The sequence below is a fragment of the Callithrix jacchus genome, chromosome 12, assembly GCF_049354715.1.
Source record: "Callithrix jacchus isolate 240 chromosome 12, calJac240_pri, whole genome shotgun sequence".
Classification (NCBI taxonomy): domain Eukaryota; kingdom Metazoa; phylum Chordata; class Mammalia; order Primates; family Cebidae; genus Callithrix; species Callithrix jacchus.
Genome location: NC_133513.1, coordinates 114916841 through 114942852, shown reverse-complemented (window position 1 = coordinate 114942852; position 26012 = coordinate 114916841). Strand labels below are relative to the sequence as shown.

The 26012-nt window shown below is 45.1% G+C and overlaps 1 protein-coding gene across 45 annotated transcripts in view; it reads left to right on the top strand.

Annotated features, from left to right (window-relative positions):
• The window catches only part of FGFR2 (fibroblast growth factor receptor 2), a 117877-nt gene that overhangs the window by 66219 nt on the left and 25646 nt on the right, over positions 1 to 26012 (top strand). For 14 of the 45 annotated variants that reach the window (XM_035269299.3, XM_078346658.1, XM_035269296.3 and 11 more), the window contains 4 exons: positions 9813 to 10003; positions 12502 to 12646; positions 14671 to 14867; positions 25552 to 25703. In XM_035269299.3, coding sequence (XP_035125190.1) covers positions 9813 to 10003; positions 12502 to 12646; positions 14671 to 14867; positions 25552 to 25703 — 685 coding nt within the window. Of the gene's footprint in view, positions 1 to 9812; positions 10004 to 11115; positions 11264 to 12501; positions 12647 to 14670; positions 14875 to 25551; positions 25704 to 26012 lie in introns of all 45 variants that reach the window. The other 31 variants (XM_054243393.2, XM_054243391.2, XM_054243388.2 and 28 more) reach the window with 3 other exon arrangements.

The window sequence follows — 26012 nt, the reverse complement described above, 5'->3', positions numbered from 1 at the left end:
GAGAGGGTGACAGTCACTTGAATTAGACATAAGGCTTTGCCCTCATCGAGTTCCTCATGTCACATTTTGAGGTCAAAGACCATAAATTGAGATGGAAATTTCAAGATCTTGATGGAACTTCAACTTTTTCTTTCTTTCTCTCAGAGCATCTGGAATTCTGGATTTCCTTAAACAAGGCTGGCAGGAAGTCTGTCCATCCCAAATATTGTGCATACGTAAATCTGTGCATCCCAAATGCAGGTCTACAGTCAGATGGTGCCCCAGACATGTGCCCCACCAGATCAGGGAGGCTGTGGTCTTTTGAGAAACAAGCATTGGATATTATTCTAATAGGAGCTTTTGGAAATTGTGCTCTATTAGAAAAAGGAAGTTCTCATTTTACTGGTTTAGTGTACCCTCTGGACTGAAACTGAAAGGTAAAGGACTTAGTCCTTTAAATTTTACATTTTGGCCAGGCGTGGTGGCTCATGCCTGTAATCCCAGCACTTTGAGAGGCCAAGGCAGCTGGATCACTTGTGGTCAGGAGTTAAAGACCAGCCTGGCCAACATGGTGAAACCCTGTCTCTACTAAAAATACAAAAATTAGCTGGGCGTGGTGGTGTGTACCTGTAGGAGGCAGGAGAATCACTTGAACCTGGGAGGCAGAGGTTGCAGTAAGCCAAGATAGTGCCACTGAGCTCTGGCCTGGGCAACAGAGTGAGACTCATTCTCAAAAAAAAAAAAAAAAAAAAAAGCCAGGGGTTGTAGTGCACACCTGTAGTCCCAGCTATTTTGGAGGCTAAAGCAGGAGAATTGCTTGAACCTGGGAAGCAGAGGTTGCAGTGAGCTGAAGTGAGCTGAGATTGTGCCATTGCACTCCAGCCTGGGCAACAGAGCGAGACTCCATCTCAAAAAATCAGTAAGTAAGTAAGTAAATAAATTTTACATTTTGGACTAAAGAAACAAAACTATTCTGTATATGAGACTGTCACCGACTGTTCATAGGGAGGGATGAGGGCTGGGGCCTGACTTCAGGCTTCCCATCTGGCGTAGATGGTGAGAAGAGCAGGGGCATTTGGATTGAAGGCTTTTGTGATCTGGGTGATGGTTTCGAAGTTTCTCTTTAGGTCATGTTGTACTTAGAAGTATCTGAACCACGATTATTTTCAGTTTCTGAGTTTCATCTCCAAGAAAACAAATGAGATTGATTGTTCAGCCTCTCATGTTATTTCTATCAAAGGGAGGTATTTCTTGTTTGCTCAGATGGGCTGAAAGCTTTTACTTCTGCTCAAACCACCCTAGGAGCAAAACAAGGCATGTGGGAGATGAGCATGATAGATTTTCTAGACTTCTGGAGAAGACTTTTGAGATTGTGAAAGCTGATGAAACCTACCAGCATTTTTACAATGGACGTTCTTCCATAAGTGGTACATCTCAATCTCCTTCATTCTTACTAGTGGGAGTATGTTCTTTTCTCATGGGTATCATCGAGGTTGTGCAGATCTTTTGTTTTTCAGTTAAAAAAAAATGCTACAGTGACAAGCTTTGTACACATTTATTGAGCGTCTGTGTGAATGTTTTTCTAGGACAAATTTGTAAAGGTTGGTTAACTGGATCATTTTAGATAGATTTCAGCCAAACATTTTAAGGCTAAGGGGCTTTACGTACTTGGAGTGGTTTCCGACTTTGATGGAGGGCTCCCCTGTGGTTTGGTTTTTAGCTTCTTTGCGAATCATTTGAGAGAAGATACTCTTAATTGGGAGTTCACCCCTTGTAACAAGAGGGTATGCTCAATTCCCGGACATTAAAGAAAAAAATTTTCCAGCACGAAGGAAACATTTTCTTCCCCTGAAGGAAACCCAGCTATGCAGACACCAGCTGATAATCTTGCATTCCTGAAAGATATTGTACCCCCAATGGCAAGTGGCGGCTGCTGAGGCTCTGATGTGGCTCCCAGGCATGAATGCTCTCAGCTGTGTTTACCTCAGCTCCTCAGGAGGGAGCCTGGGAGACTGACGTCTGAGTTTCACATCAGTGTCAAAACCCAAGCACAACCTAGGGAGGGCTCTCCTGCCTGGTGTGTGGGTCAGGAGATAGAATAGCTCTCATTGAGTAAACTGGACAAGGTCAATATACCTTGGTGATTGAGAAGATGGGTTTTCCATGACCGTAGAAATTGATCTCGTTCACTCTGAGATATTGTCTCTTTTGCTATGTCTCCTTTTAAAAAAAAAAAAAAAAAAATACATGACAGAAAGTACACCGCTGTAACCAATTTTGAATGTACAATTTAGGGACATAAGGTACATTCAGTTTATTCTGTAGCCATCACCATTGTTCATCTCCAGAAGCTTTTCCTCATCCCCAAATCACAACTCCTTTTAGCAAAAGGAGACCAATTTCCAAACTCAATTTGGCATAATAACTCTCTGGTTGCCAGAGTCTTCAGTTCTGGTGAAACTTCCTGAAGGCACAGAGCTCAGAGTCCCTTAAATACTTCGGGTGTAAATAACACACAGCCCTGCTCCTGTAATTCGCCCAAGAAGCCCCAAATTGATACCCAGCTGGTAGAAGCCACTCAACCCCAGGCGAAATAATACAGCCTGCTACATTAATTAGGGAAGGTACTTTGCCTCCACCTGCTTTAGTCTTCCCAGCCCGGAGCCCAGCCAGCACTTCACTCTCTTCTCCACTTCATCGAGCAAGCACAAAGGCATTAGTGGTGTTTTGCTTCTAGCATTTCGCAGGGTGCAGCCTCCATAAGTCACTCTGTGACTTCAGTGCTGGAGGGAGGACACTTCATTTTCCCCCAAACAAGCTTGTTCCGCAGACTTCACTGTCTCTGCAAAGAGACGTGTGTGTTTTAGCCCCAGCTGGATTCTGCAAGACTTCCGAGAGTCAGATATCCAGACAGAAGATGCGGACACCTGGGTGACCAGACAGCAAAGAGGAAAGAACAAAAGGAGCATGCGCCAAGCTTGCGAGGGAGAAAGACAGCAAACCAGTGACCTTCTACAAAAATGTGTGTGTGTTTAAAAAAAAAAAAAAAAACACACAGGTGAGTGGGTGCCCAGTATCCCAGCCCACTCCTCTCTCCTAGGAGGTGACAAGCCAAAATACTGGCTGTGGGCACCTGGGCTCTTTCTGAAGGTGTAATTTACTGCCCATCATTTCTCTGCTGCTTCCATTACTCTGCTGATCATTTTTAGTTCTGACCTCCCTTTGTGCTGACCTTCAGAAGGTGAAGAAAGCTTCGTGTTTCTGGGAAAACAAAACAAAACTCAGAACCCAACGAGATGTAGCCTGTCTGGCTTGAGTGCATTAGGTGGAGTCTTGACAAGGCAATGAACTCATTCTACTAATTGTAATTAGCACGAGGCCTTTAGCAAGTTCTGTGCTCCTCAGACTTCAGAGGGCTTTGATCGGCCTCCTCCTAATAACCATGCCTCATGCTAACTGGTTTAGAGCGTTTTTATGCCACAAAAGCAACCACCGCCTACTCTTTAGAAAAAAGCTAGGCAGGCTTTAGAAAAAAAGGTTTCTCAGTTGTTTTCACTTGTCCTCCAGATCGCAGAATGTTCTTTCCCTTTTCAGCTCTTTGGAGTTGCTAAGAGACTGCCATTTTGGAGGAAGGGTAATTAAATTTTGATTTTAATTTAAAGACAGAGCAGGCAAGGTTATCCACTCTCCTAAATGAATGGGGGCCTGAGAGCAGGAGACTGGCTGTTTCCAGATCGATACTGGGAACCCCGTGTGAGGCGAGTCTCTTGGTGTTTGGCTGCCAGAGAGAGGTGGCTTTGAAATGATTCTTTGTGGCAAGGACTGCCTAACTTCTGGGGAGAAATGCTCAGGAGACCGGTATGAGCTGGGAAACCAGCCACTCTGTGCTTGATTAATTTATGGGTGTAATTTAAGAGCCTGGTTCTCCTTCTGATCCCCGGGATGCATATTTACTGAGCCTGTAGACGTGAGGCCTCCTGGCTCTGTGGACATTTTTTATGGCCTTTGCTATGTCACAGCAAAAGTTGTAGATCTCTTATGAGCACAAACATATTACTATGTCCAGAGGAGGACTGGCATGTTATAAAATTTCAATGGCCAATTAACAAAGATTTATTCTTTGTCACTCAGGTATTTTCTCTCTGTCTCCCCCTTAATAACTACTTCTTGGAATGAAGCAGGCTGTGCTTTCCTGCTGCCATCTTTAGTTGGGCCATGGCTCCCAGCTACAGAGCAGGGCTTGTCAGAGCCCATCCTGATATTTAAACTGCTAGCAGCTGGGCTTTCTGCGCCAGTAGAGTGGACACTTGAAAAAAGGGGGCGAGACCAAGAGTGAGTGAGAGAACGCTGGGAGAAAATGTATTTTTTAAAGCACTTCAGCCCGTGTTTACTACGCGTTTATTTGGTGGAACCTCATTCCAGCAGTGCAGCCAACTGTCCCAGCAGCAGTGGCCGCACCCTTTGGACTGCTTTCCATTCTGTCTTAATTCGGAATTCACACAGGCACCTTCCCATCACTCTTTTGAAGGTTCTCATCTTGTTCCAGGTCCCTGCGCTGTGCATTTGCAACCTGCTGAACTCAGAATGCCTTTTCCTATACCTCTAGAATTAAAACTGCAGTAAAGAAACAGAAACTGCTCATCAGCCGTCCTATTTTCCATGTGTTTATCTCTCTTTGTAAAAAGGAAAATCTGTTGTATATGATATCTGAGAGTTAGACGTGCTAGAAGAGAACCTTGCCTGACACTGTAAATCCTTCCTGTCCTTCCTGGTGGAGAAGATGTGATTTTTGTTATCGTGTAAAGAAGAGATGAGATATTACGGCTTGAGTCTCTTGCCCGGAGATAATTCATCAGGGAATTAGCTCTCTTGTTATATCAGCTTGTTGCAAAAAAGTTGCAGACTTGAGGGGTTTGGTTTGCCCAGGGATTGAGGAGGTTCCTGAGGGGAGAACACATGAGCTCTTGGGGTCATCATCCCCTTTGTCCCTAGTGCCCACTGGGCCAGGCCACGAAGGGGGCCCCCACTCTGCCCAGCCTGCATCCTCATCCACCTTCTGCACCCTGCCCGGTTTTTCAGAAGTTAGGACGGGAGTCCAGGCGCTGCCATCTACTTACTGCTCACTGTTTCTAAGGTTCTGATGGATTCCGAGGGGAGGTGGATCGCCAAAGGGTTCGAGAGGAGGAACGCAGGGCTCGGCAGATGCTGGTGTCCTGGGCCCTTTTCCAAGACGTCCAGGCCTCCTTCTCTGACTTGTTTAAGGGCAGAGAATAAGGTTGCAAAGGAAATCAAAGCCTGATGTGGAGAAACGAAACATGAGACCTACTGACTTTTTAAAAACATTTTAAATAACATTCTCTAAGGTTTCATTTTATACTGAAGGCAGCTGTAGTAAGTTTTGGAAGACAGTGTAAGGTTTCTATTACAGACCAATCCTGCTTGCAGTTTTTCTACCAGAAGTGAGAAAGGGTGGAGGGGGGAGTAGGAGTGGTTAAGAGGTTATTTTGTATAAGGTGAGAAAATTTGAAAAGATGAATTCAAGACTGCAAGCGTGTAACATTTGGTATGCTGTAATTTGCAAATGCAATAACATTAAACCATTGCAAACGTGGGGCGCGCGCGTGTGTGTGTGTGTGTGTGTGTGTGTGTGTATACATAGTTGGGATAGCATTGGAATAACTTAATAACTGGAGCTCAGCGGCACTTTGACCACAAGGAAAACAAGACTGCAGCTCTGTAGTGGGCTCTGCCAGTGTTGCCCCAGTGACTACATTCCCTGTCGAAGCCTGGCGCAGGCCAGAGATGTCAGGCGGTATGAAAGCGCTCATTGTTCACGGGGCATCATTATTTGGTGCTGCATACACAATGTTTGCTTGTGAAACGATTTATTGGAAACAAGTATGTTTAAGAAAGAGGACTTGGTTTGAAACTCAGTCGATCTGGCTTATGACATTTAAGATTTTATTACCTTTGTTTCTAAGAATAGATATGTAGGCCCCCTGTAAATATTTATGTTAAAGCGCACCCACACTACACACACATGCGTGTGCAAGTACAAATCAGGAAAGCAGAGTCAGGGCATGAATGGATACCTAAAGTCCATATTTCCATGCGAAGGAGGAAACCTTCTTACTATTTGCTAGGTGCGTAGCAGCAGTGTTTGTGACCTTGGCTGGCAGGATCAAGCGCAGAGGACAGCTTCCCCCCGTGCTGTGAAGTCTATTGGTAGGAGGCCTTGTGAGGAGAGAAGAGGGTGTTTGTGTTTGTGTTCGTGCATGAACTTAACTCTGTCCTTCCCACATGGAGGAGGCCAGTTGGGATTAAACCAGACCTCGGTCACTGCCTGCTGCAGACAGGTCCCTGGGGTGTCCAGCTGGCTGCCAGGCCTGACCAGGAGGCTGGCTGGGGCCCATCCCTGGGACAGTGGATGAGCCAGAGAGCAAGAGTTTCACGTGATGTTTGAAGGGACCCAGCTTTGAGATTTTTTTCTACCCACAAACACCAGAAGTCTTAACTTCTGGTTCTTTGCTCAGCCTACATGGGCAATATAGGGGCAAATGAATGATTTCTTTGCGGCTGCGATATCCTTATCTTTATAATGTGAAAACATGGATGTCTGTAAAGTGATGGGAGATTCTGGAGTGAAATGTGCTAAGGGTAACCACTAGCACTTTTTCTTTCTTTTAACAATGTTTTTAAAGGCCAGCAACAGGCGTATGCAGTAAAATCAATTTGCACATGGTCTGGCTCTTGTCCAACAAATTCCACTCGATGATGTTTTAATCTGAAAGGCCCAATACAGGAAGGTATAGATATCTATCGCTCTAATTGGCTGTTTCCAGTCCAGTACACGGGGATTCTCAGGTACAGAGCGGAGACATCCTTGGTGTGCTGAGCCGGCTGGGTTCTCCTCATTTCCCTCATTGTTTTTGAACGCTAGAGGTTAGGATAGTGGTACCGACACCTAGGGGAGGAGGAGAGGGAGGAGGCTGGTGTGTGCAAGGCTATTGGGATGGAGTTGTATCATGAATGGACAAATGGTTGTTTTGTGTGGCTTTTGGCAGAGCTACTATGTAAGAAGGTTCCAGTAAGTTTGTGTGACAAGATCACATAGCAGTCTGGTGGTCTGTTATTTAATTCTTTTTATTTTATTTTATTTTATTGTTGCAAGAATGCTGGGTATGAGAACTACCATCTCAACCAAGTTGCTGACGGGGTCTTACTCTGTTGCCCAGGCTGGAGTGCAATGGCAAGATCATGGAGAAACGATCACTGCAGCCTCAACCACCTGAGCTCAAGCCATTCCCCCACCTCAGTCTCAAGTACCAGCTCCATGATGCCTGGCTAAGCTTTTTATTATTTGTAGAGGTAGGAGTCTTGCGATGTTGCCCAGGCTGGTCTCACACTCCTGGCCTCAAGCAATCCTTCTGCCTCAGCCTCCAAACTGCTGAGATTATGCTCAAAGGCATGAGCCACTGCACCCGGTCTTCAACTAAATTTTAAGTGTACTATATACACAGTGATGTGGTGCGGAGGTCTCTCGAGCTTGTTCATCTTGCTTGACTGAAACTTTATGCCCCTCAATTGCAACTCAGCATTTCCTTCCCTATCCCAGCCCCTGGCAACCACTGCCCCACTCTTTGATTTTACGAATTGGATGAATTTTGATACTTCATATCAGTGGAGTCATACAGTATCTGTCTTTCTGTGACTGTCCTGTTTCATTTAGCATAATGGCTTTCATGTTGTCACATATCACAAATTTCCTTCTTTTTTATGGCTGAATAGTATTCCACTGTGTATATAGCCACATTGTAAAAATGAATCTCTTGGCAGACATGTAGATTGATTTCATTTCTTGGATATTGTTAATGGTGCCGCATTGAATATAGGAGTGCAGATACCAATTTCAGTTCTTTCAGGTAAATACTGAGAAGTAGGATTGCTGGGTCTTAAGGTAGTTTTGTTTTCAATTTTTTGCGGAACCTCCATATTGTTTTCCATGGTAGCTGCATCGTTTTTTATTCCCACCAGCAGTGTGTTCCAGTTTCTCCACATCGTTGCCAACACTTGTCTTTTTTTTTTTTTTTTGGAGACAGAGTTTTGCTCTTGTTGCCCAGGCTGGAGTGCAATGGCGCATTCTCGGCTCACTGCAACCTCTTCCTCCTGGGTTCAGGCAATTCTCCTGCCTCAGCCTCCCAAGTAGCTGGGATTGCAGGCATGCATCACCACGTCCGGCTAATTTTTTGTATTTTTAGTATAGATGGGGTTTCATCATGTTGGCCAGGATGCTGTCAATCTCTTGACCTCGTGATCCACTTGCCTTAGCCTCCCAAAGTGCTGGGATTACAGGCATGAGCCACTGCGCCCGGCCTACACTTATCTTTTTTTTAAGCCATCCTGACAATTGTCATGTGATAGCTCCTTGTGGTTTTGATGTGCATTTCTCTAATGATTGGTGACATTAAGAAACTTTTCACATATCGAGTGGCCATTTGTATGTCTTCTTGGAGAAAGCATATTTAAGTCCTTAGCCCATCATTTTATGGGTATTACTGAACACTTGAGGAGCCTTGTGTGTAGTTACTAGCATACCTGGGCTTGATTGTTTCCACAAAAGTTCTGTAGGGACTACCTCTTAACTGGAGCGCTTCAGAGGCATAAGATGAGAGGGTCTGTTCTTTGTTGAGAACATGTTTTGAGGGAAAGAGAGGCAAGACAAGCGACGCTAGGAAGGAATTTCAGGATACCATTTATGCCCTCCTTTAGGGCAGTCTAATACGTAAGCCGGGAGCTGGAAACCGGTCTCCTTATGTTTCATCCAGTGCCATATTGGAAACATCTACTGTGCATTTGGTGCCTGGCATAGAGTAACACCTGATGTTCATCAAAGAGCTAAATGGGTGAATAAAGAATGAATGAATGAATGGAGTAAAATCCACAATAAAGAGATGAATCCCATTGTCAATCAAATCTGTTCATAACTTTGGGCTTTAGCTTTTAGTTTACTTTTTAAGACAAAGATTGGAAGTCTTTTGGGGCATCGTAGAAGTGTATTGCAGCCAGGTATAGTGGCTCATGTCTGTAATCCCAGCAATTTGAGAGGTCGAGGTGGGCAGATCGCTTGAGCTTGGGAGTTTGAGACCAGCCTGGGCAACATGGTGAAATACCATCACTACAAAAAATTTGAAAATTAGCTGGGCATGATGGCGGGCACCTATAGTCCCAGCTACTCAGGAGGCTGAGATTGGAAAATCACCTGGGCCTGGGAGGCTGAGGCTACTATGAGCTGTGATCAGGCCACTGCATTCCAGCCTGGGCAATGGAGCGAGACCCTGTCTCAGAAAAGAAAAAGACGTATTGGGAGACACTTGCCTGTTGAAACCATTTTTGGTATTCAGAGTGTCCTTAAAGTGAGTCTTGTCGTTTGCCTGTGATGTGAAGCTTGTGGTTGAGGTGAGTCTTTGAGATGATCTCAAACAGCGTAGGTGAAGAAGCTTCCCTTCCCATACTACGTGTCACTTAGATGGTCAAAGTAACATCTCTTCCCCTATTCATCAGGTGGCTGTGGACAATCAATAACTCGGGATGTAGTAAGTTCTTTTCTCTATTTTTCTGAGTAAGTGTTCTTTTTACAAGGGTCGTGCTCTAGCAGTCTCCTTTGAAGTCATCTCTGTTATTCATGGGGCTGCGGTGTTATTTCAGAGGCGTCAGCCAGCAGGCTTGAGGCTTTTCTGGCATAAGTTCACTGACAGGCCTCTGGACAACACAACTTATTTATTGGTCTCTCCTTCTCCCATCCCTGCTCCCCCTTTCTTCCCTCTCTCTACCAGAGCGATCACCTCACCGGCCCATCCTCCAAGCCGGACTGCCAGCAAATGCCTCCACGGTGGTCGGAGGAGACGTGGAGTTTGTGTGCAAGGTTTACAGTGATGCTCAGCCCCACATCCAGTGGATCAAGCACGTGGAAAAGAATGGCAGTAAATATGGGCCTGATGGGCTGCCCTACCTCAAGGTTCTCAAGGTGAGGGCTTTCTGAATCTAAAGGTACCCACAGCTGGGGTCTCCTTCATGGGTGTGGCCACAGGTTATTTGATTTCCCATTGGAGTTGAGAGAGGATGATTCTCTTTTTTTGACTAGCCAGCAGAGGGTATGTTAAGGAATTAACAGATCATTACTCTTGCTAGTAAAATTTCTGAAGGGAGCTATGAGTAGGGGAAGAACTACTATACTTGGAGAGAGGATAGTTCAGCTGTTTATCAGCCCTGAGATCACAGACATTTGGGCTTAGCTGCACATTTATAAAAGTAGACATTATGATACCGTCTCCCCAACAGGGCGGCTGTGCAGAATAAATGGGGTGGAGCGGATGGAAAGAGCTTTGTAGGCTCAAGGCATCGCATCAATGTTGATTGTTACTCTGATGTTGTTTTCTATGAATAGGATGTTAGGATCCAATTTTAGTAGCTACGTTTTAGAAACAATTTGGATTTCCTTAAAAAAGAAAAGAAACCCTGACCTTTGAAATCCATTCACAGGTGATTTAGACAATAAACTCTAGGTCACGTTTCTGCACCAGTGACATGTTGAACAAGGAAAATATCTTTCCTGTCTTATTTCTTGTTTGCAAGCCCCATTTTCATAGCATCTGCCTCTTTTTTAGATCTAGCTTGCTCTTCAGGAGGCTGAGGGCAGGGGCAGCTAAGTCTGTACAGCTGGCTGCTAGCTCCTTGCCTACCACGTCTCCCGTGTCCAGTTGCTCATAGAGAATGAATGTCCTCAGGAGAACATTCTTCCAGTAGAACCATACGTGACCCAACTAAGAACTCTCAGCCGTGGAGGTGTTCTCACCAGCTAACAATACCAAGAATCAAAGGCACTGGGAAAAGATGACCAACCTGGGGGCCCGCCCGACCTGTCCAGTTAGCCGTCGGTCACACCCTCCTTCCCTTCTCTCCACCGGGCCTTTCCACTGTCTACCACTGTGGACTGATTTTGTAAAACCCATAACCCTTTAATGCCACCATTCAGATGTAATGGAGGTTGTTTTGTTGCGGTGTGTTGGTGGTGGGACCATGGACAGCACTAAGACCTTCCTGGTTGGCCGTTATATTGTTCTCCTGTGTCTGTTCCAGCACTCGGGGATAAATAGTTCCAATGCAGAAGTGCTGGCTCTGTTCAATGTGACCGAGGCGGACGCTGGGGAGTATATATGTAAGGTCTCCAATTATATAGGGCAGGCCAACCAGTCTGCCTGGCTCACTGTCCTGCCAAAACAGCAAGGTAACAATGCTTTCGTTTTTGTCTTTTTTTTAAAAAAAGAAAGCTGGATATAGAAGCTGAAAAGACTTGGTGCTTTGGGAGACTGCAGGCAGCTTATAGGATAACTCTTGTGGCCTTGGTATATTTATCATAATCTTTCTTCGGTGATGCAGCTGGTATGATGCCAGTAGCCATGGAAAAATGCCCACAACGTTCAAAGTGCTTGCTCCAATTTCTCCCTGAGGTTGGCCTCCGCCCCCACCTAGTTTTTAAGTTGTTACTTCTGGTTGATCTTGTCTGGGCTGCAAATCTCCCGTCATGATTGTACATTAACACCATTTAAAACACACACCTGCATACCTGTTTGATATGGGGCCATTTGAGCATCAGCAGAATTTGTCTCCATCTACTTCAAGTTTTTAAGGGAAACATTGGCATGATGCAATTTGTCCAACGAAGTGTCATTTCTTTGGTTGCATCCCAGATCCTTATGCGATGCTGTTCTTGACCTCCTTGTCCCACATTGGAGGGGCGTTCGTCTTACTGAATGAACCTACTGCTGGATGCTACTAAAAGCAAAAGGTTGACTTTTTAAGCTTATCACGACTCATATCCAAATATTTATATTACAAAACAACAAAAAAATTAAGCCCAGTTTTTTGGTTACCAAGACGATGCCTGCTACCATTTCTTTTTGTCAGTGGTGTGTAAGGCGAGATGGTTTACAGAAGTAAAAATAGCCAGAGCCTGGTAACCAGGACAACCTTCCACTCCGATTGGTTCCCACAGGGCCGGAAGGATGGGTGAGGTGTCCGTCTGGGCTCATGTGCAGTGGTGTGTTATCTTAAAACACAGCAGTTTAGATAGAACTGTCCTTTCCTCTTGGCGGGAGTCTGCAGCCAACAGGACCAGAACCCAGCCTGGCCTTCTGGGCGCCATACTTTTGGAAAACCACTTCTATAAATGTAAACCAAAGCACGGGCCAAGAGAACGGACCTCTGTGGGCTGATTTTTTCCATGTGTTTGATTGTGTGCATGTCTAGGAGGTGAAGCCGGTGTGGTGACGGGCCTGTGGAGGTGAGCTGGTCAGTGTTGTTCCATGTCTCTTGGGTGTGGGCTTTGTGGATGGGCTGCAGTCGGAATCTCCCAGCGGCCAGCACCCCCTGGCGCCTCCGGTGCGACGCCTCGTGGTTCCACAGCCCCCTCCACAATCATTCCTGTGTCGTCTAGCCTTTTCTCTTGCTTCCCTTGTTTTCTAGGCTGCCGGTGTTAACACCACGGACAAAGAGATTGAGGTTCTCTATATTCGGAATGTAACTTTTGAGGACGCTGGGGAATATACGTGCTTGGCGGGTAATTCTATTGGGATATCCTTTCACTCTGCATGGTTGACAGTTCTGCCAGGTATATACTGCTCTTTCTCTCTGGGTTTTTTTTCCCTTTTCTTGGTTGATTGCTATGAAATTAACACAGCTTCTGTTATCAGAAATGGCCCCTTTTATCCTTGCATAAAGATATAAAAAATGTTAAAAATTATCCCTCAGGGATAAGAAAACTGCCTTGGAAATTCATGTACAATGAGATCCCACACTCACATTTATGATCAAGGGAAATTTCACCCTTAAAACCTGAAGGGATCTCATATTTTTAGTGAGTCATTGAGGCAATGTATAAATTAGCCCATTCCCCTTTCTCTTAAGGAAGAAGTTGAAATTACTTTGTAAAATGCAAAGTAATTTATTCCCATTTCGAATTCCATTTTGCTGAAATCCCGTATGTGTTTTTATTGCCTTCATCCCACTTTGTATGTTTAACGAGATGTAAATAGAGGGGTGTGTATGGAGGTGCCTGGGGAGCAGCATCCCTGAATGTCGGGTGCACAGAAGCAGTGTGTTGCCTGCCTTGGGTATCGGTGGCTTGCTGCACGTTGCGATAGAACGGACTTTCAGATTGCTTTCATTGCAAAGCATGCTCCTGCCATCTTGGGCTTGATGTTATTTCTGCCTTACAGAGAAATAAACATCATTGCAGCCCTGTTGCCTAAACACTGCTGCTGTCCGAATCTTTAACCAACATCTCTATTCTAGTGAAACTTCCTTGATATAAACACTGTCCTCTCTGATGCATCTGCCTCTTTGTCATTTCCTTTGTGAAACTGCAGAGACTGTGGTTTGCTAGCTTATGATGTTCCACTCCAGTTATTAATTCCTTGTTTTTAGAGTACGGTGCCTACCTGCATGCATATTTTACATCTAGTAAAAATAAAGTAGATCATTTCATTTTTGTGCTGTTGCTGCTGAGAGTTTTGACTGTCTTGCAAGTATTTTTCTGATTAAAATGTGTAGGCTTTCAATAACACCATTGCATCCGTTTTTCCTTTTGCAAATCTGCTCTGTGAATATTTGCTTTGAAACAATGAGACGGCTCTTAGGTCGAAGCTTGCTTTTGTTTGCAGTACTGCATTCTGTGGTGCCTAATTGGCACTTCTTAACCAGTTTGCCTGACAGTGCTCGTAGCACTTAACTCAGAATGCAGTTTGAGAAAAATACTGTTTGGAAATACACTGCTTGTAGATGGATCATTGAGGACTAAGAAGAAGGCAGATATTGGAAGTTGATAGAAGAATGTGCTAAATTAAGTAATTATATGTATAGTCACACAGAATACCTTCATGTTTTTTCTTTAAAAGTTGTAGTGATAACATAGTATAACCAGATATGTATCAACTTAAAAGGTTATTAAGGAATATTATATGCTTTATGTATTATGGATCTAAAGGTTCTGTATTATAAGCAATTCAGTCTTTGTATTTAATGCATTGGTTTGTTTATGGACTAGGCAGTATTAAGGAATTCACCAAAACGTTTTCAGACCAGCCTACTAGATGAATATCCATTTCATATGGAACTGTGTTTGTCCGGGCTAAGTCACCTGTGGAGTCTTCCTTTAGAAGAGCCACCCACATAAGACTGTCACTGTCTCCTTAGAAACAAAAGCGGGCATCGGTGATATTTCAGAATTTTTAATTCGGTTTGCATTCACAGACCATCATGAAAGATAATCCTTTCATTCTGGGTACAGTTGGTTGTCCTATGCTCAAATGTCTAACAGAATGTGGCCTCATAGCCTGCCCTGTGCAGCTGGGTGTCAGCCACTCACTGGATTGCCCAGGCTAGAGACAGTGACCTTTTGGTGGTCAAATCATGAATCCCTGGTTATTCATTTTCATCTGGGAGAGGCACAGGGAAGAGCACTCGGCAGGCCTTACGGCCCATGCCATACTGTGGGGTTGAGTTTTTGGGGAGCCCACCTTACTTTGAGAATGGTTGTCGCCTTTCTGTGCCTTTGGTTGTGCCATGATGCATCAGTCTGGTGTGCTAACTCTGCGGCCTGCTTATCTGTTCCTCCCCCTATGATCTGCAATCTAGCTCCCATAAGAGAAAAGGAGACTACAGCTTCCCCAGACTACCTGGAGATAGCCATTTACTGCATAGGGGTCTTCTTAATCGCCTGTATGGTGGTGACAGTTATCCTGTGCCGAATGAAGAACACGACCAAGAAGCCAGACTTCAGCAGCCAGCCGGCTGTGCACAAGCTGACCAAGCGCATCCCCCTGCGGAGACAGGTAACAGAAAGTAGATAAAGAGTTTAAAGAAATTTACCTCTCCCCCGTGACCCAGCCAGTTCTCGGATCTTTTGCTCTGCTATCCAGTCTGTGACTTTCCATGTGTGAGTGATTCTGATGCGATGTTTGGTGGTCACCCAGTTAGTGTTTGGAGCTTGGAGAGTCTAGTTGTGGAACGTCGCTTGGATCGATGGCGCCCATTTCCAGGGGCAAGAAAGGACAATAGTGTCAGAATTAGAAGACTAATCAGCAGGACTGGAAATAACCGGAGGGAAATCCCCCGTGTGTGTTTGACCAGACTCAAGTACAGAGATCTCTTCGAAGCATTAGCCACACTTGTCTGCTGTGATCGAATTCCCTTTTTGAGATAAGCAGGAACATTCACCTGGGACTTATGCCACTAGTAGGAAAGAGACTGTTAAGTTCTTTTTAAAAGTCAAGATCAGAAACTCATGTCCCGGGGGTGCATCTGAACTACTGCTTGATTTAAACTGGTCCATGACAACGTTCTACACTGGATTTTGGCTTAACCCCTTTGATACTTAAAAAGAATTGTATGCATCTAGTATGTCTCATTGTTGGTAGTTCACAGGTGTGGCTGTGGATTTATTGGTAGAATATTTGTGTGGAACCAGCAACAGATTGTTTTTAACCCCCAGCTTGGTCTTTGGTAGTTGCTTTCTGCTTGCGTTGCCTCCTGATGGGTTTAATTTTGCTCGGGGGGAGATGGGACAAGATGGAGCCTCCACCTTCACTGTAAACCAAAGCCCTGCAAAGGGTAGGTGGGACAGGAAATGCTTCAACTCTTTTCTGCTAGTTCACAGGGATGGAAGCGGATGGCAGATATAGATGCAAAGCATTTACAAAAGCATTCGAAACTTGGTTCTGATAAAAGTTTTTTTTTTTTTTAAAAGCAAGTGAAACCGCGAACTCATTGGCTCTATTTCAGTATGTATTTTAGTAGTATTTACAAGGTGCTTGTTAAAATGGCGGATTCCTTTGTCTCAGCCCCAGAGATTCTTGCTCAGTCATCTTGGTTAGGGCCAGGAATCTGCATTTTAAACAAGCCCTTTGGTGATTTTAGAATGCACACGGAAAAACTCCAGGTTAATCCCAGCCATGCCTCTCCCAGGACTTCAGGTAGGAATGACATTTTCTGGACAAGGCTTTAGGAAGAATTAGGACCCGGTTGGTCAGCAGTGGTTTTGGCATGGGTCTGGCTGTTCACAACGCAGCTCCAAATGCCCAGCTGAATGGGTCCTTGTTAACGTCTCTGAAGCCATGTTTCAAGCAGGTCTTTCTTTGTAGAGGCAGAGGATGGAATTTAGAGCGTGTGTCAAGTGTAGGCGAATGACCATATTGTTTTAAGAGCAAGGAAAAAAGGGGCTGTTGGGTCACTTCTGCCATCAAGAACGCTGTTGTTATTTTGAGTGACATGATTATCTTTCTTGGGGCCAGGAAAGCAAAGATGGGGCCAGTTGCCCAGCCTGTTTCTAGGAGAGTCAGGTTCTGAGATAACTCTTACACGGTTTCCATTTTATTTATTTTCTGATGGGGAAAATTGCTAACTTCTGGAGGCAGCCTCTAATTTGGCATAGCTAGGCCACTGCCCCTGAATTATTTCCTCAACTTTTTTTCTGCAACTGTTAAAATGCTTTTCTTTTTACTTAATGTAGAGGTGTAAGATGCCCTTAAAAATCCCCCTGACTCAGCCACAGTCATTGTGTTTTCTTTCCCCAATGCCAGCTGGCTTTTCTTCACTGTCCATCTAAGAATACAGTTTGAGAAAATTAATATTTGGAAATATACTGCTTTTGGATGGATCTTTGAGGACTGAGAAGAGGGCAGACATTGGAAGTTACCGTAAGAATGTTCTAAATTAAGTAATTATATGTATGCTCTTGTGCAATATCATTTATATTTTTTCTTTAAGAGAATTCATCCTGGCCGGGTGCGGTGGCTCATGCCTGTAATCCCAGCACTTTGGGAGGCCAAGGTGGGTAGATCACCTGAGGTCAGGTGTTTAGGACCATCCAGCCTGACCAATATGATGAAACCCCATCTATACTAAAAATATAAAAATTAGCTCAGTGTGGTGACACATGCCTATAATCCCAGCTACTTGGGAGGCTGAGGCAGGAAAATTGCTTGATCCTGGGAGGCTGTGGTTGCAGTGAGCCGAGATGGCACCATTGCACTCTAGCGTGGGCAACAAGAGTGAAACTCTATCTTAAAAAAAAAAAGGAAAAAGAATTCAGCCTAAGTTGGTCATTTTCCCATCCTCCCTGTGTTGCCAGAGGAACATCAGAGTTCCTTCCTCTTTTTTTCCCTCCTTTCTTTTTTTTTTTATTCATCATAATTTACTAGGTGCTGGGTGTAAACCAGGTTACTTGTAAGGCACAGCCTGTCGCATTCACCAGTCGTTCCAAGGTTATTTGATGATAAATGTCTGTAATCCTAGCTCCTTAGGAGGCTGAGGCGGGAGGGCCCTCTGAGCCCAGCAGTTCAAGACCAGCCTAAGCAACAAGTGAGACCCCAACTCAAAAAAAAGAAAAGCAAAGAAAATGTAATTGCCTCGTGTTCGGTGGGGCCAAGGAAAATAGCAGGAGCAGGGGAAGTGGGGCAAATACCAGTTCCCTGGAAAAGTACGTCTCTGCGAGATTAATTTACTTGGGGCAATGTTGACACACCTCGGCTCTTTCCACGTGTCCAAGAGGGGCGCATTAGTGGATCTTCACAAAGAGCCGAGGTTTCATCAGTAAGTATGGCCCCTTTGGTAGAGAAGGAGATGCTTATCAGGTATCTGGATAAAAGAGGATTATTGGACTGGAGCTGGAATGAAAGCCCCAGAAAGGCCTGTAGATATGTTGATGACAGAGCAAATACCACAGGGATACCAAGCATGCCTTTACCTGGCGACAGGTGAGCCTCTAATCAGATGTGTCAAGGATGGGTTGTTTCTAGGAATTTATGAGGCCACGTTTTATTCTGTGCTGGCCAACCTCCTCTAGGACACAGGGATCACTCAGTATCTGCATGGCCCTGACCCTTTCCCTCTCCAATACCCATATACACACAGGATCTCACTCAGGCCCCTCAATCCATCTTTTTTCTCTTTCTTTTTCCCCTTCCTTCCTTCCTTCCTTCCTTCCTTCCTTCCTTCCTTCCTTCCTTCCTTCCTTCCTTCCCCCCCTCCCTCCCCCCTCCCTCCCTCCCTCTTCCTTCCCTCCCTCCCTCCCTCCCTCCCTCCCTCCTTCCTTCCTTCCTTCCTTCCTTTTTTTTGAGACAGGGTTTCTCGATATTGGTCAGGCTGGTCTCGAACTCCCGATCTCAGGTGATCCACCCACCTCGACCTCCCAAAGTGCTGGGATTATAGGTGTGAGTCACCACACCAGGCCCCATCCTTGTTCTCTTTTTAGAACAAGAAAAGTTTTTTTTTTTGTTCCTCTTGTGAGTTTTTCCTTCTTGGCATTTATTAATTTGCACTAGACTTACTAGTGTAACACAGACGTTTCAGTTTATGTTATTTTTTTTTTTTGAGCAAAAATATTCCTTTTTTTTCAGTACCAAAGAAGAAATTCCTTGCAGTCATTTCTTAGTCACCATGAATTTTTTGAGACTTTATATGCACATGGCTTGAAGAAAGAGAAACAACTTTTGGGGGTGGTGGGAGGCAGATGGCAGGTGGCATCTCCCGGCGTCTTTGGATGGAGGCTCATGTCACATTCAGTGTCCGGGCTTGAGCACCACGCCAGACGCTTCTCACTCACTTCCACTCCTTTGGCGCCCAGCGAGTTAAATGAGACCAACAGCCAGCCCAGAGAGGGCCATTTTTGTGAGCGTGTTGGTTCTTGTACAGGTCTGCTGGATGGCCAGTGGCCAGTGTGATGCAGTGTTTGCACATCTGTGAGTTCAGAGCGGCAGCATCACTTTCTGTGTTTCCCACAAATCAATTGGGTGGTGGGGGAGGGTGTACGGGTGGGTGCAGGATGGAGTATAAAAGAAATTGAGGATGCTTATTGAGGAGACGCGCAGTGTTGCTGGGTTTGCTGACTGAGCACATCCGTTTCTTTCTCTGGGACTTGAAGCTTCCATAGGGTAGGATGGAGATTTAACTGTCTCATGGTTGGCTTCGTCCAGATAAACTCCTCTTCTGTTCAGTTTACACCCTCTCTCGCTGCCACCAGCATGGTACAAGAGGCTGCAGGGGATTTGTTTTTTCAAATTTTTGTTTCACCTTCTCAGCTGCTGATACAGGGAAGCTGAAAACCAGAGAAAAATCAAGGGCAGGCCTGGAGCAGTGGCTCATGCCTATAATCCCAGCACTTTGGGAGGCCAAGGTGGGCAGGTCACCTGAGGTCAGGAGTTCTAGACTAGCCTGGCCAACATAGAGTGAAACCCTGTCTCCACTAAAAAATATAAAAATTAACTGGGCGTGGTGGTGCATGCTGGTAGTGCAAGCTTCATGGAAACTGAGGCAGGAGAATTGCTTGAACCCAGGAGGTGGAGGTTGCAGTGAGCCATGATCGCACCACTATCCCCCAGCCTGGGCAACAGAGAGACTCTGTCTCTCAAAAAAAAAAAAAAAAAATCAAGGACAGTGAAGGCCACCTATTGTAACAATACTTTTGAGGCAAATGGCATGTTCCTGGGAACATTAGGAATAGGACCAAGCTGAAGGGGGAGGAGCAGAGCGGGTGACTTGGGGGAGGAATGCGTGACTCAGTAGCCAGTTCTCAGGTCCAGTGTTAGTGATCCTCAAGCACACCAAATTCCGGGAAAGGGGATGGATGTTCTTCTACTGCTAGAAGTGCATTTACTCCCTGGCAGCTGAACATCGTGATCTGGGAATATTCTCCATATTTTGGTCAATCAGGTGGTCAAAACCTCACTGGCTCCAGAAAACATTTGGGTAATTAGAGTGGTCACGGATGACTTAACTGGAATCTGCCCTTTCTCGTGGGCACCTCGCCCTCCCTGCCTCTCTTTTGCTGCTCCTTCTCTCCTCTCTCAGCCTCCAAAGGATGCGACAGTTTGCCTAAGATCTGACCTGGATCTTGGCTGGTGCGATCTCTCCAGCAGAGCCAGCGCAACTGGGGCTGGTGCATCGTGGCTCTGGTAGTGTTAGTCCCAGAGTCCCAGGGAAAGGCCTGCGGAGACAGAGTCTCACTGAGGGAGAAAAGTGAGTGTCTCAGGAACTGCCTTGCCTAATTATCTAAATGTTATGGAGGAATTCAAAATGCAACATCAGAAGCCCTTTGAAGCTTTATCTCAGGCACCCACCTTGCGGTGGTGAAAGCATTTACTTTGGCCATAGTGGAGTGGCGGGCAAGGCTTATACTGGAGCAGAAATCTGTTAATGCTGGCCTTGTGCTCTCGTTGGGGAAGGCGGTTCACAGCCTAAGAGTCAGGGGGCCTCTTTGGCAGACTGTGTTCTAAGCGTGTCTGTCAGTCCTGGGGAATAAACACAAGTATTAATTCATGTCTTCTCCCCTGGGACATCTTCGCTTCTGCTTGCTCTGTTCTCTGAGAGGTCCCCTCTAGATGGCACATTTAATTCAGTATAAAGAGATAACACTGTTAGGCCAGGCGCGGTGCTTCATGCCTGTAATCCCAGCACTTTGGGAGGACAAGGCAACCTATAACCCCTGAGGTCAGGAGTTCGAGACCAGCCTGACAAACATGGTGAAACCCTGTCTCTACTAAAAATACAAAATTAGCTGGGCATGGTGGCACATGCCTGTAATTAGCTGCTTGGGAGGCTGAGGCAGGAGAATCACTTGAACCCGGGAACCAAAGGTTGCAGGGAGCTGAGATTGCGCCATTGCACTACAGCCTGGGCAAAGAGAGCAAAGCTGTCTTAAAAAAGAAAAAAAAAAAAAAAAAAAAAAAAAGAGAGAGAGATAACAGTGTTTCTTGGTGGCCCTTTAAAAAGAAAAGAAAAAAAAAAAACACTTCCTCACTCAGTCTCCCATATGTACTATGGAAATGTACGAAAAGCACAATTACTTAAAAGCTTGACTTATGGCACATGCTAGAGAGATTCCGGAAAGCGAGGACATGGAATCGGAGTCTGTGAAAATACATGCTTAAAAAAATGCCTGCCAAGATTCAGGAGTGGGAAAGCAGTTTACTAGGGTGTTTGTGTTGATTGTTTATAAGTAACTCACTTATCGCTAACAAGGGAATACATTAAAATTGGTTAGAAAGGAAACTCCAGACCGAAGTTTCTAGGTAGGAATTGAAGAAGAAGGAAGATTATGATTTTGTGCAAAAGAAAATAAAGATAATTGAATAGTGCTGAAGAAGTAGAAGGATTTCAAAGATGAGCCGTGGAAGTTACTGGAGGGTCCTGATTCAGAGGAAGGAAGCCCAGTTAAACATGGCACCCCCGGGGGAACAGCCTGCCCGGGATCGCGCCAAGCCCCCAACACGGGCTTGCTCTTGGAGTCGAAGGGAATGAAGAGAAAGCCAGCCGTATTTTATAGCCCCAGAGGGGATTTTAAAAGCATAGTAAAAATGCATGGAGGTAAAATTAAGATATACCTCAGTAGACAGAGCAATCAGATTCTATCGTTTCTTAGACTTTGCACTTTTTTACTCTTTCCCTCCTTTGTGTTTTTATAAAAGTATTTTCCAGGTTTGCACATTTATTCTGAATCGCCATGCTTCATCTGAATGAAATTCCCATAAGTAATCCTTCTTGTAAACCTCATTTTTAAAATTTTAATAGTAATGACACCAGAGTTGATCAAGGTTTTCTAGTGTATTTATTTATTTTGAGGCTTTCCATTGGAAAAGCTGTCACATTAAAATCTTGTTGAGACAATGTGTTTGAAGGATGATGTAGATACATGTGAACTTTTGCCAGGGGTTTGTGGATGCAGATCCCTTTGGGGTCATAGGTGAGCCCTAGAGTGGCGAACCTCAGACTGAATGTTACAGTTTTCTGTTCTGAGGTAACCCCTAAGCCATATTTGTCATTAGGACTCTCTTACTGTCCAGTTTTCCTCCTGCCCTGAGATGATTCCTGGATTCTTATCTCCTGTTTGCTAGAACCCCAGCCCACCCTGGCAGTGAGCAGAGGGCCTTGTCTAGCAAATCAAATATGCCCACTAAGGCACATCGTCTGCAGTCAGCCCTTAATGTCACTGGGTTATCTTCCTGGTTGCACACAGTTTGACAATACAGTCGTCCCTTGGTATGGGTTGGGGATTGGTTCCAGGACCCTCGAATATACGAAAATCTGTGGATGCCCAAGACCTTTATATAAAATGGTGTGGCATTTACATATAAGCTGTGTACGTCTTCTCATATACTTAGTCATTTCTAGGCTACCTATAATAACTCATATGCTGTAAATGCTAAGTAAATAGTTGTTACACTGTATTGGTTTTTACTTGTATCTTAAAATGGTTGTATTGTTATTTTTTATTATTCTCTTTCTTATGTTTTTGATCTATCATTGGTTGAACTGACAGAGGGCTGACTGTATCTCACACATTGAACTACCCCAGGCTCCAAACGCTCTAAGTTATTCAGAGAGAAGTGCCATCATCTGTTCCCTTAGATCTGGGCAGCAAATGCTTCTAAAGGGACTAAGAGAAAATATTACAGTGTTGGTAGCAGAAATTATTGGAGCTCTCAGTGCCAGCCTTAGCACTAAGCACTTTATCAGGTTTTTTCCCCTCATTTTATCGTCACATTTATGCTGTGTGGTTGGTCCTTATGCTGTGTGGTTGGACCTGTTCCTGTCTCCTTGTTTTTTCTTTTTTGAGACGGAGTCTCGCTCTGTCACCCAGACTGGAGCGCAGTGGCACCATCTCGGCTCGCCACAACCTCTGCCTCCCAGGTTCAAGCAATTCTCCTGCCTCAGCCTCCCTAGTAGCTGGGATTACAGGCATGCCCCACTGTACCTGGCTAATTTTTCTATTTTTAATAGAGACGGGGTTTCACCATGTTGTTCAGGCTGGTCTTGAACTCCTGACCTCAGAAGATCTGCCCACTTTGGCCTCCCAAAGTGCAGGGATTACAGGTGTGAGCCACTGTGCCGGCCCATCTCATTTTTAACAGATGAGGAAACCCAGGCCTAGAAAGATTGGTTGATTTCCCAAAGCTTACACAGTGAGTGAGAGCTGAACCTGGGAGAGTCTGATCGCACAGTCCTGTGTTGTTGCAGTTGGTCAGGATGCAGCCTGCCTGACGCGGGGTCTCATGTTGGTAACGATGGGCATAGGAAGGGCAGCAATAGGATGGGCTGCTGCCCACATCAAAGGATGCAGAGATGCCATAGGACCTAGACTGGTAGCAGAAAGAAGGAAGGGCTGCAAGCTGCGATCTTGTAACGTGTCACTCATTTTAGAAGTCAGTATATTTCAAGCATACGCCCTTCGGTTTCTTTTCCCTTGTTCATGCCTCAGTTCAGATCCTTATTATTCTAAAAAATATTATTGTTAAATAAAGTACTTCTTCTAAAACATAAAAGAATTACACATACATGGTAATAAAATCCAAATGGTCTAGAAAGTTCTGAAATAAAATGTATTTTCTACCCCCTCTCTCAACTCCTAATCTCTCTCCACAAAGGTGATCACTGCTAAGTCTCTTATATGTCCTTCCAGAAACTTGTAAGTGCCCTTGTTCTCACACTTCACTGTGGAACGGCTGCCTTCCCCACATCTTATTCCGTAAGCCTCACTGATGAGAGCAGTGATTTTCGGGACGAGGCACAGAAGCCTGGTGATGCCTTTGCCTGCTGGGTTTTAATGTCATCCAGGACTGCGGTCCCTAGCAACTACCTAATCCGTCCCCACTCCGCTGTTGATTGTAGCTCACCATGCACCCAGATCATGGAATCCTGGAAACTGGTATCCAGTGATGAGGGGCTACACCGCAGGCCATGCAGAGAGTGTTCTGGCTGCAAAACCTGCCAGACCTTGGCCATTTGCAGAAATTGTTTCATTGCTAGGCCGGTTCTTTTTTTGAGATGGAGTCTCACTCTGTTGCCCTGGCTGGAGTGCAGTGGCACAATCTCGGCTCACTGCAACCTCTGTCTCCTGGGTCCAAGCGATTCCCCTACCTCAGCCTCCTGAGTAGCTGGGATTACTGGGTCCAAGCGATTCCCCTACCTCAGCCTCCTGAGTAGCTGGGATTACAGGCATGTGGCACCAGGCCCAGCTAATTTTTGTGTCTTTAGTAGAGACGGGGTTTTACCATGTTGGCCAGGCTGGTCTCGAACTCCTGACCTAAGGTGGGTAGATCCCACCTCCCAAGATTCATGTTAACTATGGCCCACTTTTTTATTTTAATACTGAAAACAACTTCCTAATCCTAAAATGATTTTTTTCCCTTAATTCATTCTTGGGCATCTTCTTGAGTTTCCAGCCTGCTTTAAGGATAATCTGGGTTTACAAAGGTGACATTAAAGGCTTTTCGAATAGGATGGGCACACAGGTCCTCTGGTTCCCTGTGAGAAGAGCCCAGGACCCACCTTGTGAAAGTTCATCCCACCTAAATTTGCTCACTGGACTCGGTCTTTGCCAGTGTGGTTGAAGGAGTTTGTAAGCACATCCGGGAATACTGTCCACCTGGGCAGTCATTCAGGAGACAGAGCCCAGGGTGGGCTAATTGGCTGCCTGGAGGTGGATCATGGTTAACTTCACATTCCAGTTCTCTTGGGCCAAAGTCTTGTTCATGGTTTAGAATAAGACAGTGTTCAGGCCACTGTGATCAGGCTATGGTTGCGTTGTAATCCTCAGAAGTGGCCTTCCAGTGTGCTCTGCAGAAGTCTTTTTTTCCATAGAAACAAGCCAAGGGACGATGATATGTTTAAGAAATAATCATTTAATCAGACAGAGACTGAAATGGATCAGAGTAAACAAGAAACTAACTCGGTGGAGCCCTGTGTGCTGCCAGGTGGGAGAGGAGTGCTCCCGTGTGGCTGTGGGAAAAGGTATACTTGCTTTCCTTGACGCTTCATCCCATGTGTTTAGGGCACTGGTTTCTGAAACCAAAGTTGACAAGAGGCAGCCCATTTTCACCGAACGGCCTGGGCATCAACAAGTTTCCAGAAGGACTGGGGAGAAACAAAGAATGGCCCCCAATGCTGGGGTCTCGGCTTAGTTTGAATAAAGGGACTGGAGTTACTGAATATCTTCCACATTCAAGTCCTGGAACTCTTTCCTTGAGAATTCTGCTTTACATTTCCAAATACAGAGGAAATATGGAAGAACTGATTTTCTAAATGTTTTCATAGAATTTCATAAACACAGCATTGTTCCATGATCTGGGCAATCTGAGAGGAGATCTATTATCTTGGGCTCCATTACTGGTGCAGGTTCAAGCATAAAGGCACTAATGAAGCCAGGGAGGACTGTCTTCATGTCCTCGAGTGACTATCTGGAGGAATTAGGACAGAAAGGAGACATATTGTGATCAGATGCTATAGAAAAATTTCATAGAAAAACCTGAACATAGGAACATATAATTTAGATGAAATCTAGTAGTGCATGGACTGGAGGGCAGAGGAGTTGGATTCCAGTGGTTTTCTAATTTGGTTTATGACTTCTGCCAGCCCCCAACCGATTCCTTTCTAAGATTTGATACTCTGGCTGGGCTCTGGCTGACTTCCAGCCTTCTCCGGTGGAGCCAGGATTACATCTGTGTCTTTGCATTTTGTATCCAGGTTTCGGCTGAGTCCAGCTCCTCCATGAACTCCAACACCCCGCTGGTGAGGATAACAACACGCCTCTCTTCAACGGCAGACACCCCCATGCTGGCAGGGGTCTCTGAGTATGAACTTCCAGAGGACCCAAAATGGGAGTTTCCAAGAGATAAGTGAGTACTTCTCTTGGCCATATCCCAGGATGGAGACTCAGCTATAAATGGGGATATTGGATTAACATTTTCTTTTTATGACCTTTAGCCGCAAAGGTCTTGCTCTGATGATGTCAGCAGGAGTAAGATTGTATTTCTAAATAATCAACTCCTGGGAGAGAGAAGAATGGATTTAAAAAAAATAGCTCCTTGAAAGCAGAGAAACTTGCCCCTGGCTGGTCCCCAAAGAAGATGGCATCTGGTTATCATTTTTTAAGTGTCTGGGCAATTCAGACTCAGTCAAATGGAATAAAAGTAGAATTATCCAAT